This window comes from Phodopus roborovskii, unplaced genomic scaffold (genome assembly GCF_943737965.1).
Source record: "Phodopus roborovskii unplaced genomic scaffold, PHOROB, whole genome shotgun sequence".
In the NCBI taxonomy this organism is placed as follows: domain Eukaryota; kingdom Metazoa; phylum Chordata; class Mammalia; order Rodentia; family Cricetidae; genus Phodopus; species Phodopus roborovskii.
In genome coordinates, this window is record NW_026126511.1 from 54,915,367 (window position 1) to 54,932,175 (window position 16,809).

The following is a 16,809-nucleotide window of genomic DNA, read 5'->3' on the forward strand; positions in this document are numbered from 1 at the left end:
CTCCTGAACTTGTGTCTCACAGGTGTTGGAATTACAGATGTGCACCAGCACACCCAGCTAGCTGATCTGTCTTTGTCTTCCCATCAGTGGGGGAACTGCTAAGCATTGTCTCTTCTGTGTCCTCCCCTGTGGGGACTTCTCCTATGCCTGCATGAGGTGCTTGCTTCCCATAGCTCTGTGATAGTTTATTGTTGTTTCTGTGTGTTTCATGTCCTGTAAACCCTGATGCTGTCTGTATATATATTCAATATCATTTTTTGGGGGGAGTAGTTTGTAGTCTCTTGTTTTTAGTGAAGAGTTTTCCACTGTTGAATGAAATGCACACTATCTGATATAAGATTATTTTCTCTGATCAGAGAACTCATGACACTGTTGTGAAATAGCACGCGCACACACACACACACACACACCAGGAGCTAGTTCACATGGTGTCTGAAGAGGTCAGAAAAGGGTGTCAGCTCCTCTAGAACTTGCATTAACATATAATGTGGGCTACCATGTGGGTGCTGGAAAGGAGGAAAAAGTACTCTTTAACTACTGAGCCATCTCTTCTCTGGTTTGTGTATTTTGTTTTGTTAAAGGAGTGTCTGTCATCGCTCTTACTCCATTCTTGGTGAATTATGGATTCAGTGACACTCACTCCCGACTTTTAATTTTACAATTTCTATGTATACACACTCATGAGTCCAAGTACCTGCAAAAACTAGCAAAGGTGCATCTGTTCTCCTGGAGCTGTCGTTACAGGGCTTGTGATCTGCCTTGTGGGTGCTATGAACCAAACTCCAGTGCTCTCAATTGCCAAGCCACACTCTGCAGCCCATTATTCAAGTCTTATAACTGATATTGAGCAGGTCAGCCTTTCTGACTTCTCTCTCACCTAGTACTTACCTGGCTTCTTGGATTTGTGAGTGTGCTGTTCTCATCTGAGTATCTTTAGTTATTTTGTTTCAGCTTATTTATTAGCTTTTGTTGGTTTGGGAACTCTTGCCCATTCCCCTTCCTCCACCTCTCCCCACTAGCATCTCTGACTCCATTTTTATGTTTTAGCATTTAACACTGGTTGTTCTGTGTGTTACCCCATCCATTTTTTCAGCTTTTCCTTTTTTGCTTAATTGCTACAAGTGTATCCCTTTTATGGTGTCTTGTCTGCTGGTAAGTTCCATCTAGGGGTTTAATTTGAGAAGATGTCTCTCTTACCTCTAGAAGTTAGATTTGGCTCTTTCTAGAAAGCTTTACTCTTCTATTTTATTATATCCATTTGTCTTTTCAAATTCATGGATGTCTATTATATAACTGCAGTTTTGAAGTTGCTAATTTTCACTTTGTTTTCTGTTGATTGTTACGTTCTTAGTTCTGATCATATTGTCTGTTACTTTCCATGTAACTTCTGATTAAACATGGTTGTTTTTAATGCTGGATAGCTCAGTCTCTAGATTTTATTTTCTCTTTATAGCTGGTGCTTGGTTTTGGTAGGCTTCACAATCTTTTTGTTTTAAGTCTTATAAAGTTGAATGAGAGTCTTATTTTCTTTAAAGCTAAGGCTAGTACTACAAAAGGTGGAGTCTCAATTGAGAGAGGTTTCCTGTTGGCCGGTCAGATATGAATGCTTGCTGGGCAGTGGTGGCACACACCTTTAATCCCAGTGCTTGGGAGGCAGAGGCAGGTGGATCTCTGAGTTCAAGGCCAGCCTGGTCTACAAAGCTAGTTTCAGGACAGACAGAGCTGTTTCACAGAGAAACCCTATCTCGAAAAGCAAACAACCAAAAAAAACAAATTCTCTCCAGTGTTGCAGGGCTTGGAATTTTTCACTGCAGGGTTTCTAGCTGGTTTTTCTGTTTGTCTGTGCAGGATAGTGTCTGTCAGAAGATGTGTCTGTACATAGTATTTTTTCTTTTCTTTTTCATATGTGGTGTGTGTGTGTGTGTGTGTGGGTGTGTGTTTCAAGACAGGGTTTCTCTGTATGACAGCCCTAGCTGTCTCTGTCTTTCTGACTCTGTCTTCCCACCTCTACCCCACCCCCACCCCAGTGCTGGGATTACAGGCATGTGCTACCACCACTGCCTGGCTCAGCCTGTGTATATTTCGATAGACATTTCTCCTCTGTCTTTTAGGTTCAAGACATCTCAGCTTCTCAAAGCTTTCTCCTTCTCTGTTGCCTTGATTCAGTGAGACTGCTTTGTTTACATTCCCCTCATCCATAGGCTCTAGCAGATGTCTAGGGCTTGTTATACTTTAAAAAAGAGTTTTTCTAAATTTATATGTTTGAGAGGATGAGAGGTTTTTTTTTTTGTTTGTTTTTCGACATAGGGTTTCTCTATTGTTTTGGAGCCTGTCCTGGAACTAGCTCTATAGACCAGGCTGGCCTCGAACTCAGAAGAGATTCACCTGCCTCTGCCTCCTGAGTGCTGGTATTAAAGGTGTGCGCCACCCACGCCTGGCTTTTTTTTTTTTTTAAGAGTTTTGCCTGCATGCATATATGTGCACTACGTGTTTACCTGGTACTAGAATAGGTCACAAGTGGGTTTCAAATCCCCTGAAACTGGAATTACATGTGGTTGTGAGCTATCATGTGGGTGCTAGGAAAGAAGCTTGGATCCTCCTCAAGAGCAACAAGTCTTAGCTGCCCAGCCAACTCTCCAGCCCCTTGTTAATTTTTTTTTTTTTTTGTGGGAGTATTACACTGTCCTATACTACCTGTTGTGAAGTCAGTCATCTGTGTGTTGGTCTGTTTCTGATTGTTTATGGTAACAGGTCAAATGTACAGGCACTCTGTCTTGAGCAGAGGAGATTGCCTGTGCTGTGGACAGTTCTGATGGATCAGGAGCATGAGGACAACAGGTAGAGCTTGTCTTTGTGTTCACTAGTATACCTTACTTCTTACCAAGGAGTTGGGGAGCTCTTTGGTGGCCTGATTGGTTTTGCAGTAGCTGAGAACCAGGCCATTTGAGGGCCTTCTGTGAGGAGCTGCCTGTAACTGAGCTCAGCACTGAGCTGCTTTGGAGGCTCAGCTGTTCTCACAGTGGTGTTCCATGAGTACATGGAACTTACATTGTGGTTTCAGTTTGAGTATGGATGATGTATTCAGGGATCGTGATGGTGTCAGGTACCCAGATAATGGAATAGCTGTCTGCATTCAGGGTTAACAGGGCATAGTGATCTTAATCAGCATAGAAGACATTGTTTCTAAGTACATGTAAGTTACAAGAGAAAAGGCTGTTTTCAGTGGAGGCAATAACTTCCAAAATTAGGCTTGATATCTGACTTGATAAGTTGTAGTAATTTAGTTCTACTCTACCTCTATAAAATGAATGTTAGGGCTGGTGAGGTGATTCAGAGGTTAAGAGCTGCTCTTCCAGAGGTTCTGAGTTCAATACCCAACACTCACATGTTGACTCACAACCATCTATAATGAGATCTGGTGTCCTCTTCTGATGTGCAGGCATACATGCAGGAGGAGCACTCTATACATAATAAATAAATACATCTTTAAAAAAAGAATGTTAAAGTTAACTGTTATTAAATTAGTACTGAGATAATTGTTGTTTCTCATCATACAGCTTGGGTGATGGCTGCAGTTTTCCGACTCGCCTTGTGGGGATGGATCCAGAGCAAGCTTCTGTTGCAAACCAGAGTGACTATGCCAGAAGGTGTGTTTCTTGTTACTCAGTGTTTCAATATTTACTGTAAAACCCTGTTCTACATGAGTGACTCATGCACAAAGAGCAGACTCCAGGAAACAGACACAAAAAGAAAACCTATATTTACATTCTTTTCAATGAAGGACTGATGTGTTAGGTGCCTAATCTTACACACTTTTTACATAAAAAGCAGAGCACGGAGAATACAGAGCATGTCAGTAGTTAGATCAGGGCAGACTTAAGCAGCTTCATGCCTGGGGAAACATGAAAATCCCCTTTTGGGACATCAGTATATTCCAAGTGGTGTTTTTCAAAGAAAATTTAAAAGCCACTGCCATTATTCTAATAATTATTAATTTTAATAACGGCTTTAATTACAATGTCAGATTAATCAATGAGAATTCAAAAGTACAAATATTTTCTTATTCATGTTAAAGGAAATTTCTTAACATAGTTGTACACCAAGAAAACTGATTCACAAATTCATATTTCTGTCAACACACACAAAAAAAAATGAAAGGTAGTCAGGCATGGTGGTGCACACCCTTAACTCCCAACAGTCGGGAGGCAGTGGCAGGCAGATGTCTGTGAGTTTGAGTCCAGTCTGTTCTACAAAGTGAGTTTCAGGGCAGCCAGAGCTACACAGAGAAACCCTGTCTTGGGGAAAAAAATAGAATAAGGAAGTTGAGGAGGACTTTAATCTCCAAACTAGCATGTTGATGTCAGCAGGCAGGCCTCAACACTGCACCAAAGCCTCCACCCTTCAGTCCTAGCATTTACTGTGGTTCTAGACAAGTCATTCAGGCAAGTCTGTGTCCTTCCCTGGGTTCTTGAGAGGGTGGAGATGTTGTGTAGCACCCAGTGTAGTGTCTGCCCATAAGAAGTACCTGGCAAACCTCTCTCCCTTCTCGTCCTTTCCTCCTCCATTCCCTTCCTCCCTGGTTCTCTTAGTTAGAACAATAAGTCTACGATAAATTACTGAATCATTTTTTCCCCTTAGATCTAAACTGCAGAGGTAGAAAGCAGAGAACTGGGAGATGACAGGTAACTTTTGTACTGGCCACAGACATAGCTCTTCACCTGTCCTTATGCTGCCCCAGCTCCTGATTAACAAGTGTTAAACGCCCTTTCCCACTGGCCCTGAAGCTATGTGTTAGTCTAACTGGTTTCTTTGGCAGTGTTGGAATACACACTTTTGGGCCTATGAGTCATTTGACTTGGGGGCGGGGTGTGGGCCTTTTTTTCTCTCAGAGATAGCCTTTTCAGAGTGCTAAGTTCTCATGAGTTGCCCTCACAAATTTCAGAGGAGGAATACTAATTTGCCGCTTATTAATTATTAAGTGTTCTTAATTGAGCATTAAACTATTCACTGAATTGTCTGTTCCTTTTTCAGTATTGGCTCAAATCAACCTTTTCCTATCAAACCACTTAGTGAATCAAAAAACCGTTTGTTGGACAGTGAATCTCAGTGGCTAGAGAATGGAGCTGAAGAAGGAGTCACCAGATCAGGTAATAATTCCCATCTAGTCCAGATAAGAATCACCAGATTTAACAACCCATATGAAACCAAAGTGGTGTGATGTTTGAGATAATAGAGTATATTGACTGGTAAAATTCATCCGTGGGAGAGGTCAGTTGCTTGTTGATGCTGGATCTATGAGCAAAGGCACAGGTGCAGTGGCTCAGTTTTACTGTGCTCTCTGTTCAGCTGGGCTGTTTCCCAGCCACACATTCTTCACCCAGATATGGAAAGATAGTTTGCCACTGGCTAAACTGAGTAACATTTTAAGAACTGTTTTTAGTGTTCCAATATATATTTAATTGAAAATAATTTTTTAAATGCATTGTACTCAACTGGGTATGGTGGCACACACCTGTAATTCTAGCTCCTGAGGGGCTGAGGCAGGAGAATCAACAAGTTGTATATGCTAGCTAGGCTCCTTGTGAAACCCCCTGAGGATGTAATGACCTTTGTACTCTTTAAAGAGTGGCGACCAGCCCATGAACTGTGGATGCAGTATAGAACAGCTGCTAAGGCTAAGTGCCATTCCTGATCAAAACTGGGTTTACAGTATCATCTGACCACTTAACTCAAGCTGTCTCAGGTACTTATTGATTCCAGTGTTAAGATGCCTGTCAGTGATGTGCTTGGTTATAGTAAAATAGTTTGAGATAGTCAGATCAATTCATAGTATCTAGAGTACCCTGTGAACTGGTCTGAACAGCTCTGATCTTCAGGTGGCAGGCAGGGGGCATGCGCTTTGAGAAGGATTTAGAACTTCTTTTCCCTTACCTCTCATGGTAGCACACCCTTGTATTCCAGCACTTGGGAGCTAAGGCTGGAGGGTTTCTATGAATTTGGGGCCAAGCTGGGCCATAGGGTGATAACCTTGTGTCATAAATAAATAAACATACAAATAAATAAATGGAGGGAATCAATCTGTTAATAAGTGTCTTAGGGTCTTTACAATTATCCAGCTTCCAGGTAAAGTAATGGAGACATGTGTTTCATGCATTTGTTCATTACTGCCGCTTAGCATCTAAACACAGCAGCCATGGTCACAAGGTGAATGTAAGGAAACCTAACCAACTCTCTTATCGTGCTATACTTACTCATGCCTACCCTTTACACAGAGGCAAATAGTTATCATTACACTTTTAATCTTCAATAACTTCTTTTCAGTGTAATTAACTTCTCCATTTAGCCAGAAACTTAATCCTTCTTTTGTCTTATAATTAATTATATGTTTACAGGGACAAATAACCATGTTACAGTGGCAATAGAAAATTGAGTACTACTTGTTCATAACTAACCATTTGATGAGTGCAAGGTAAGATAATATAAAGGTAATTTCCATCAGCAAAATGTAGTTTATTTGCATGTTTCACCTCAAAACAGTTTCTAATTTTTTTCAACGTTATCACCCACATCAAGCAGTCCTGCCTGCGACTACAATATGACTTTTGCCAGAACCTCATTTTCCTTACTGTCTCTAACACAGTGTTATTAACCATTTACTGGTAGATTAATGAAGAAACTAATTGAAAATGTTTTAAGATTTACATGCAAGCATGGTTTAATGAATAAAGGTGCCCATTATTGAAGTCTGAGCAAGTGAAGATTGGTGGACAAAGGCCTTCCAGGTTCATTAATATTAACTTTTGTAAGACACAACGAAGATCATCTCAAACCTATGGCCTAGTGTCCCCTTTCCTTCCTGGCTTTTATTTTCCCAGAGGATCTCATCTGGGGTCTTAACCAGGTGTGGAGCACCTGCATCCCCTGGCATATCATGAGGTCAGGTCTTTGCAGAGAACTTGGAGCCTATGCAGTTAGAGGCAAGGCCCAAGACCAAGGCCCCACTGTGAAGAGTTAGCTGCAGGTCTACATAAATGGGTACTGCACCATGCCAGCCACTTGGTGCTTCTCATGCAGTCAGAGAGTCCCCAGCTAAAGTTTCTCTAGCATAGGTGGATATGAGAGACTGACTCTCTAAGTGGGCAGGCAGGGTGCCCTGAGTGCAAGTTGAATGTTGATGATGCCTCCTTCACTATTTACAAAAGTTTATATTATTATAGTAGAATTCAAGAATTTGGTTCCTAACTCATTAGTCCATATAGGACCATCTACTAAATATCTAAGGAAATAGAAAAATTGGCTTCCAACTAATATTTCAATTTTTTTCTGTTTTTGTAGGTATATAAAAACACATTTTGGACTATTTTCAGTTTTATTTGCAAGAAAAGTGATCGGTGGAATGAAATAATTGAAATATAGCAGAAGATATATTTTTTAAAGGAAGCATTTGTATAGTTTGCTGGATCCACAGGAGACTACGGAACAGAAAGATGCCTTAATTTTTAGTGTCCATTTGTGCAGCATTGCCTCACAGCTCAAAAGTGACTTCATTTTCCTTTGGAAATAACACCTGTCTTGAGATGCTATCCTCACATGTTAACATGGCATTTGTATTTTCTAACAACTGAGTTAAAACAATAGAGTTATTTCTTAGTATCCACATAGATTTTTACCCCAAAAACAAACTCAAAAGTTGTCTTCGGTGAAGTAAATCTAGGACAAGTGGTGGCTAAAAATGATATCCAAATCACTGATTCTTGCGCTGTATAAGGGAAAGAAAATACTGCTTTTTTTTTTATTAGATGTTTACTAATTTATAATTACTGTTTTATACGTTTCAACATTTTAATAAAGATTTTTAAATTATTGGCTATGAAATAACACTCAGAAGGATTCAGATACCTAAATATCATTTAGAACATTGAAGATGTTGACATAATTCAGCGAAGGTTTAGTTAGCAGCATTATAATAAAAGCCAAGTAGCACATACCTGTAATCCCAGCACTCAGGAAGCTGAGGCAGGATTGCTGTGAATTGAGTCTTGCCTAGGCTATGTAGAGACTGTATCCGAAGAGCAGAGCAAAAGAAGCACTAATAGGGTGTAGTGTGTGCCCAAGGCTCAGAGGAAACATGATAATAAAAGGAATATTTTAGACACTCTCTGCTCTTTAATTACCATTTGTTGAATTTTCAGGGGAATTTATATGGGAATGAAAGCACAGAAGTTCACATGCTATGAAGGATCCAACACAGTGTGATGAATAGATGGAAGTAGCTCAGGAAACAAGAACAGGGTAAGAATATTTTGAACAGTGAAACAAAATCTCAGCCCTAGAAGTATGTAAGCTACAAAATGCTAGTGATTCCTAAAAGTTACCATGGTACTTTACAGTACTCTTATAACAACTTAACCAGTGACTGAAAATGCACTTTAGATGAAGGTGAAATAACCAAATTTCTAGTCTTGGGCTGGAAAACCTGTTTCAGTACACAAAAGCACTTGCTCCCACACCTACAACCTGAGGATAGAACTAATTCCCACATGTCTTCTAACATTCACATATGCACTGTTGAACATGGATACTACTTTTTAAATCTCAGTCTCTGACTAATGTGAAATCTCAAGTCTGACTCCCTGTCACCCAATGGCTTTAACATGAATGGCAGTATCAGGAGACCAGTCCAGTGTTCTATAGAAATACAATGTAGAAATGCTGTTCTCTGCTTTTACTGAGACCAGCAGAGAGAAGTCCCACTCAAATGTGTGGGTACCTGGGCTGTATGGTGTCTGTACACACAGTGGGAATGCAAAGGAGAGCACATCCTGGGTGGATTGGGCTACAGGACTCCCAATATTCCCCAGTGTACAAAACAACCTTGCTTTTCATTTACCTACCAAGAGTCTCTGGAATCCTCTGTGTATCAGACATTATACCACAGATAGTGCTGTGGTTTCCCAATCCTCCATAGATCAAGATACCTGCTATTCCAACTTTGCAATTTGGGGAGTTGATTGAATTCTCATTGACTGTACTAATTCTGAATCTTAAGTAACTTGCCCTTTAGAGCAAAGGAACCATGGTTTAAAATGATATGTGTATGAATTCCTCTTGATTTCAATTCTTTATTGTTAACAATTTTGATTCTTAAAAAACAAAAACAATGAGTTAAGAGTTACAAATTACTGCTAGGCATGCTGGTACACTCTGGTAGTCTCAACACTTAGCTTTGTGGTGTGCTACATGAGACCCTCTGTCAAAAGAAAAAAAAAAAAAAAATCAGGAGAGAGAAAAAGATCAATTACCAAACAGAAGTATAACCTCAATCTGATAGTTTGCACCATGCTTTTAGAAGTAACCTGGTCCTTCTCTTTCTGTATTTAGATCAAGAGATTTGCATGCACTTGGCACAGTTTGCCCCCTTAACATACTATTATGTAGAAGTATCATCTTTCTGAGTTGTTATTTGTTTATTAGCATAGTAAACTTTTAAAGTTTTGGCTTTGGTAGCCCTTATAGCCAACATTTTGCCACGGTCTAAAATAATTACCTGGTTCTTGTTGGGTTTTGTTTTGTTTTAGTGCTGGGGAATTAAGCCTAGATCCTTGTGCATACTAGCAATGTCCTCTAACACTGGTCCAGGCTGAATATGTTCATACATATCAGTGGCCATTCATTAGGGGCAAGAAGTGGTATGGGATCCGAGGAAGGCTGGCCCTTCAGTATTTCAATGGCATTGAGTCTGCTGTCTGCTGGGGAGACCAGGTCAAAATTATGCTTTGCAAAATTTCAACACTTGAACATTTGTAAAGAAAATAAAGTTGAATTTCAGGTCTTGCCCTTGCCATTAAAAACATTAGGAGACCTGGTTTACTGGGTACAGAGGTACCTGACATTCAGTACCTGTGACTCCTGGCCACTGTCACTGTGCCAACCAAAGCAGCTGCAGTATACCAGCTATTGAAATGAACATGTTTACAAAGTTGAGTTTTCTCCTCACATAACAATGATTTTTTTTTAAAGACTTTTTAGATAGTGGTTATGATTCAATGTGTTATGAGCATAACAGGTCAGCTTACAAGTTTTACTTGAATTTTAATTCCTACAGAAAGCAGATTTTTGACTTTTTACAGGAATGCTTGAGATGTGTCATGAGACCTCCCATTCCTCTGAATCAAACCTGTATTAAGGGCTTGGTGTTAAAGCCTGTGTATTTGGGGCATTGAAGAGGCAGTAACTCAGAAATATGCTTAGCTTACATCTCATTCTACAAACCAGTACTTCTATCCATGGATAAGTATTTTTAGCTAATCTGATATTAAATCATATTTTTGCATTTCAATCAAATTAACAAGAACATATGTAAAAGTACAGATAAGATATAAATCTGTTATTCATATTTCATATGATCTAAGCTGTATTTTTAAATTTAAAATAAAATATTCAGAAAGGCCCATATTTTTCTAATGACTTCACTATGTTATTTTCTTGGGTTATGTAAAGCAAGGAATTGTATTTGTATTAAGGGGCTAAGAAAGCTGTTAGTTTATTATATTTGTACATGATTATAGACAAGCCAATGTCTGTTTAAAAGATGGATACTATTTAAGGTGATATTTAATATGCTTTTCTATAAACAAGTTTGAAATATAGTTTACTTTAGTTGTCTTTACCTATCAAGTAGCTAACCCTTGTATTTATTTCTCATTTGTGTGAACCTGGACCATGACTCTTTGCTCTGTACTTTGGATGGCCTAACCTACATTAATATGTGCACATTTTACAACTTTTTTTTTCAGAAATCATAATTACTTTATTAATAAACAGATAAAGATATTGCCTTGTTTTGGAATGGTTTTGTTGTCATTATAGTGTTATTTGCCAAATGAGGAAATAATTTCATTTGATTGATGGGAATTTCTGTTAAAAGTATTGTTTAGTTTAGTGGTTCTCAACCTTCTTAATGCTGCGGCCCTTTAGTGCAGTTCATGTTGTGGTGACCTCAACCATAAAATTACTTTTGTTGCTACTTCATAACTGTAATTTTGCTACTGTTACGAATCATAAATGTCTGAGATGTAGGATATCTGATATGCAGCCCCCATGAAAGGGTTTTTTGATCCCCATGGGTTGAGGTTCATTGGTTTAAAGAGCTTAGTAATTTCTGAAAAATGTCCTCTAAGAAAGACAAGTTAAATCGTAGTTGGTTTGTTTGTTTTATTCAGAACCTAAAAGGTTTATTTAATTAGGCTTTTACTGAACTGTTTGTTTCACAAGGCACTTTAGGATCTTGTATACTGCCAAATGTTTAAAATGGTTAAATCGTGGTTGTTGACGTTTTCTTGACCATTAAAATCTACATGAGTATGTGTAAGAGGCAATAGAGAGGCTCACAGAGATAAGTGCCTTTCCCTCTGGCTCAGTAAGTGCACTGTCTGGGGCCAGTCTTGGTGGTATGCACCTATAATCCCAACACAGGAGGCAGAGGTAGGAGTTGAAGCTAGTGTGGCCTACATAGCAAGTTCCAAGCAAACCAGGTTTACCTAGTTGAGACTCTGTCTCAAAACAACACAACACCACCATTAGATGGTGTTACAAAATACACAAGGATAGCAACTAATAGCTCTTTGAAGCCACAGGATTTTATGGGTATTCAACAGTTCATGATGTTAATTGTCAGACCTTGTGTCCATGACTCCCACCTAAGAGGGTGTTTTGTTTTGAAGACTTACTTTTGTGTATGGGCTCTTACAGGAAAGGGACTGCTGATACCCTGGATTCTGTGGAGCTAGAGATAAAGGCAATTGTGAGCCACCTGACATTGCTCTGCAAGAGTGGGAAGCAATTCCAAGCACTGAGCCAACTCTACAGCTCCCTAATAGCTTCCGAGTGATGTGTGTACTCTGTGATCCACCTCAGGCTGCATTTCAGCGCCATCACCTTTCCTCCTGTAGCTGCCTGGCCTCCATCACAGGCTGACACCCTGGGTGTGGGCATAGTGGGCAGGTCTTTAATTCCAGCCATCTGGAGGTAGATACAGGAGGATATCTATGAGTTTGAGGCTAGCCTGCTCTACAAATGAGTTCCAGTACATGACTACATAGAGATACCCTGTCTCAAAAAAGAAAAATTGAAGTACATCCATGTACTTCATGAAGATGAAGTGAAAAAACCTTTCAGAAATCTTCATACATAATCACCCAATGACAGTATTTATCAGGTTCCTTTGCCATCTATTTATTGAGCACCTGCCTTCTAGACAGTGGATATAGATGTGAGCACCTATAAGGACCTGGGTTCTCTGGCAAAGGAAGGTCTAAGATGGCAAGATGGTGGGTAGCCAGGGGAATTGACTGCAGTGGGCTCCGGAAGTTTGACACAGTAAGAAATGGCTTGTTGCTATTTGTGGCAGCTCACACCTGTTACCCCAGCATTTGGGAAGTTGATACAGGATTGCTCAAATCCATTCTGAACTCAGACACACAGGTGCACCCAAGCACAAATGTTGGCTTAAGACTGACTTCATTAGCTGGGGGGTGGTGGCACATGCCTTTAATCCCAGCACTCAGGAGGCAGAGGCAGGTGGATCTCTTTGAGTTCAAGGCCAGCTTGGTCTACAAAGCTACATAAAGAAACCCTGTCTTAGGGGCCAGGGCTGGCGGTGGTGGTGGGGTGTTGCAGGGGAAGACTGACTTTATTTGGCCACTGGAAATAATGACCATGTATTTGGAAGATTATCAACTCTGAGAGAACTTGGAATGAAGTAACTACTAGCAGCTTTGCCTCAGCCCTTTTGAATTTTCTCCTCCCGACCCCCACCCATCCTGAGCCTAGAACCTGGTAAGCAAGCAAATGCTACCTCTGAGCTGCACCTACAACCCATCCCTCGACCTCTTCTTTCTTTTCCGGCTTTTTGAGACAGGATTCTGTGTAGACTTGGCTATTCTGGAACTCAGTATAGACCAGGCTGGCCTCAAACTCAGAGATCTGCCTGCCTCTGCCTCCCAAGTGCTGGGATTAAAGGCACGTGCCTCCCACCATGCAGCTCCAACCTTTTCAAATGAATGTGGTGCCTGTATCATGCAGCCCTTTCCAAGTGTGGAGATGCTGGTGTGCGCTGGAAGTAGTTTGAAGCACTTTCTATAATCCCAGTGATGGGGGAAGATAATTTGTGGGTCAGCCTGGGCTAAACGATGAACCTGTTTACAGGTCCCCAGACCTTAGCATAACATACACCATGATGGAAGTACCATTCAGGCTGTGGAACACCTGCCAAAAAATGAAAACAAAGACCTAATCCATCCAAGTCCATAGTTCTGGGAAAGTCCCTAAATGTACTAACCTTGTCTTTTGACTGTTGTAGTTCTGCTTCTGGTTAAATGAAGTATGTCAACCCAGGTGTGTTTTAGGAGGCACTCCAGTGATAAACACCCAGTATAGTCCCTGGCTGGCTAAGAGAGTTTCTATTGGCTTGCCTCTGTGTCTGAGTTGTCTACTCTGATGAATACCTCACAAGCCCTTGTCTAACTGTTGTGGTTGTTTTTGAGAGGGGCTTGCTACATAGCTCTGGCTGGGTTGGGAGCTATGTAGACCAGACTGACATGCTTGACAGCAAAATTTGTTGGAGAAAAAAGATCAAATGTCCATAATCAATAGCTGTTAACAGACATTATCTATATTACCACGCATGTATTCAAAATACAAGGTGGATCTATACAGATGCAGAGAGGCCCATGATACACTGTTGGGGTAACAAGCAAGCTTGCTAGGCATGGTGGTACATGCTTATAATCCCAGCATTTGGGAGGAAGAGGCAGGAGGATCAATGAGTTCAAGGCCAGCCTGGGTTACATATGGGGGGGGGGGTTCAAGTCATTGATACATGTAATCACATCACACGGGAAATAAACTACATTTTTTTAAAGGGCCAATATAAATTATTCTACTTATAGACCCTTCTCCTAATAGCAAAGACATAGAGATCAACAGTAGTGGGGGAGAGGTTGTTACAAAGAGCATTGAAAGGCCCTGGAGTCATGGAACCATGGTTACAAACAACTGCACAGACCCGTAGACATGCATAAACATGGGTACATTGTGATTTTTGTTTATGATCTAACAAAGCTTGCCTGAAGATTAGAGTGCAAAGCTAGCCACACTAGTTAGCCATAGAGGCTAAGCAATGGTGGCACACACCATTAATCCCAGCACTCAAGAGACAGAAGCAGATGAATCTGTTAGTTCAAGGCCACCCTGAGCTACATGAAACATTCAGTCTAAAAGAGAAACAGAGGTCACACAATGGTGATCCCAGGAATGCATATGGCTGGGTAAAGAGAGAAATATAAGGCAGAAGAGGAGAAATGCAGTCTGAGCAGCAGTGAGTCTAAGCAGTCTGAGGAACAGTGCCGTATGAGGACAGGATCGCCCCTTTGGTCTGAGCATTGGTAAAGAGAACTCTCTAGTAGCTGGCCACTTTGCTTTTCTGATCCTCAGCATTAACCCCAATTTCTGACTGAGTTTTTATTAGAATTCATACAACAGTGCATATAAAATAAGGAAGTCTAGATAAGTTCTATTGATCATATGAATATCAATTTCTATATTTTGTTTTTGGAGGTTTTGCTTGTTTTTCAAGGCAGGGTTTCTCTTTGTAGACCCTGGCTACCCAGGAACTTGCTTTGTAGACCAGGCTGGCCTTGAACTCACAGAGATCCACCTGCCTCTCCAGTGCTGGGATCAAAGGTGAGCACCACCACCACCAGGCAATTTCTAGGTTTCTGTATAGTTAGAGAAAAAAATGTTACCATTGAGAGACATTGGGTGGTAGTTACAATGGACTTATACTTTTTTCTTTTTTGGTTAACTTTTTATGGCATCTCCAAGATAAAAATTTTAAAAGGAGAACTGGACATGGCAGTACACACCTTTGCTCTCAGCACTCAGGAGGCAGAGATAGGTGGACATTTAAGCTTAAAGTCAGCCTGGTGTACATATCAAGTTTCAGGTCAGCCAGGACTACAAAGTGAGATCCTATCTTTAAAAAAAAACAGAAAAGAAAAAAAAGTCCTAAGTCCCAGCTACTCAGGAGACTGAGTCAGGAAGATCAATTCAGCCCAGAAGTTCAACAACCTAAGCAGCATGGCAAGACCTATCTCAAAAAAGTTGTGTGGGTTTTGTTTTAAAACAAAAAATCTTGAACTCAGTTTGTCCTCATTTAGTATGGGCAGGAGTTCCAGGCCAGCATGGGCAACATAGGAGACTTGCTCAAGGGAAAAGAAAAAAAAGAAAAAAAAAAAAAAAAAAAAAAAACCCAGAAACCTCACAGTTAACAGTTTTAATAAACACTTTGCTTAACATGTCTACTCACAGTAGTCAATCCTAGAAGAAAATACTCTTTTGAGTAATGGTCTCATGTATCTCAGGCTGGCCTCAAACTTGCTACACAGTTGAGGATGACCTTGTACTTCTGATCTGCCTTCACCTACAGAATGCTGGGATTGTAAGTATGCCTCACCATACCCAGTTTATTCTGGCTGGGGAGTAAATATTTTTTCTAGACCACTGGTTTTCAACCTTCCTAATGCTGAGAGCCTGTAACACAATTCTTCATTTGTGGTAACTACCGACCATGCATTTTCATTGCATGTTTATAACTGTAATTTTACTACTGTTATGAACTGTAAATATCTGTATTGTTGGTCTTAGGCGACCCCTGTGAAAAGGTCGTTGAACACCCCATCCTCATCCCCAGCCCAGTAGGAGTGTTGGCCTACAGGTACTGTTCTAGACAAAAATTAAAGTCTAGTCTCCATAGGGAGATCCATCTCCAAAACAAACAAAAGCCTTATTTTTTAGTAGGACAAGGAGCCAATGTCTGCAATTCCAGCACTCTGGCTACCGAACGTCTGAGGTCAGCAAACAAAACTTCCCCCAAAACTTAACAACAGATCAGAAATTATGCACATGTAGCAAGATTAGGGCCCCGAATATTCTTTCTTTTGGCTTCCAGAGGTTGAGTCTTACGAGTGCGCCAGCCAAGATTTTTTTCTCCTTTTCCCTCCCAAGTGTGCAGATTACAAGCGTGATCCAAATCCCTAAGGAGAGCCCCAAATACTCTCTATGAAACAACTATTAGTCGTGTTTGTTTTAATAAGATCCTGGTCGAAGGGGGGTGGGTGGGAATAATCACAGTTACATACATCACACTTTTTTTTTTTCCGGCTCCAAGAACAGGTAAGGGCAGAGCAGTCTGGTATCCATAAGGGTAAAGGTGATGATGGCTCCGGGTTAGGACCATTTCTTCGTGACGTTGAGGTGGCTTAGCTGGTCGGCTACGTATCTATGCTTGGGGAACCTGGAAGTGGCGGCCGCCTTGATGGCCTCAAAAGCCTGGGCCCTGCGCTCCGCGGCGTGGCCGTACTCCTGCTCCGCTGTCATGTAGGGCATGCTCAGCCAGTAGTGGTTCTCGGCCTCCACCTCCAGGCGGCGGGCCATGTTCTCCTTCACCCGGAAAGACACGTTCCGCGGCCGCCGGTGCTTCCCGATCCACTGCCGGCCCGGAATGCGACCGCGGAGGAGGACGGAGGTGAGGAACATGGAGCCTCCTGAGGAAACGACACGGAAGCCGGGGTCGCTGAGACGCTGAGCCGGGAAGCGGGCAGCGAGCGTCCGGCGCCCACGGGGCCGATGAGCCGCCCAGAGAACCCACCAGGCCCGCGTACGAACTCACGACCCTCTCACCTCCGAGTCCCAGACACTGACCGACGCGACGACCCAAGCGCGCGTTTCTTCGTGGGCTTGCTGGGGGCC

At 41.4% G+C, this 16,809-nt stretch overlaps 2 protein-coding genes across 4 annotated transcripts in view; one reads left to right on the top strand and one right to left on the bottom strand.

The window, feature by feature from the left end:
- Zdhhc20 (zinc finger DHHC-type palmitoyltransferase 20) overlaps positions 1-10,833 on the top strand; it is a 64,092-nt gene extending 53,259 nt beyond the window's left edge. For all 3 annotated transcript variants that reach the window (XM_051195599.1, XM_051195600.1, XM_051195602.1), the window contains 4 exons: positions 3,558-3,647; positions 5,032-5,147; positions 6,393-6,469; positions 7,336-10,833. In XM_051195599.1, the coding sequence (XP_051051556.1) occupies positions 3,558-3,647; positions 5,032-5,147; positions 6,393-6,430 (244 nt within the window). In that variant the 3' untranslated portion in view covers positions 6,431-6,469; positions 7,336-10,833. The remainder of the gene's footprint in view (positions 1-3,557; positions 3,648-5,031; positions 5,148-6,392; positions 6,470-7,335) is intronic.
- A 5,302-nt stretch (positions 10,834-16,135) lies between these two features.
- Mrpl57 (mitochondrial ribosomal protein L57) lies at positions 16,136-16,804 on the bottom strand. Its single transcript, XM_051195606.1, has 2 exons — positions 16,741-16,804; positions 16,136-16,604 (listed from the first exon to the last, which is right to left on the bottom strand). Exon 2 carries the CDS (start codon positions 16,594-16,596, stop codon positions 16,288-16,290), a length of 309 nt encoding a protein of 102 aa, XP_051051563.1. The 5' UTR covers positions 16,597-16,604; positions 16,741-16,804; the 3' UTR covers positions 16,136-16,287.
- Between the last annotated feature and the right edge of the window lie 5 nt (positions 16,805-16,809).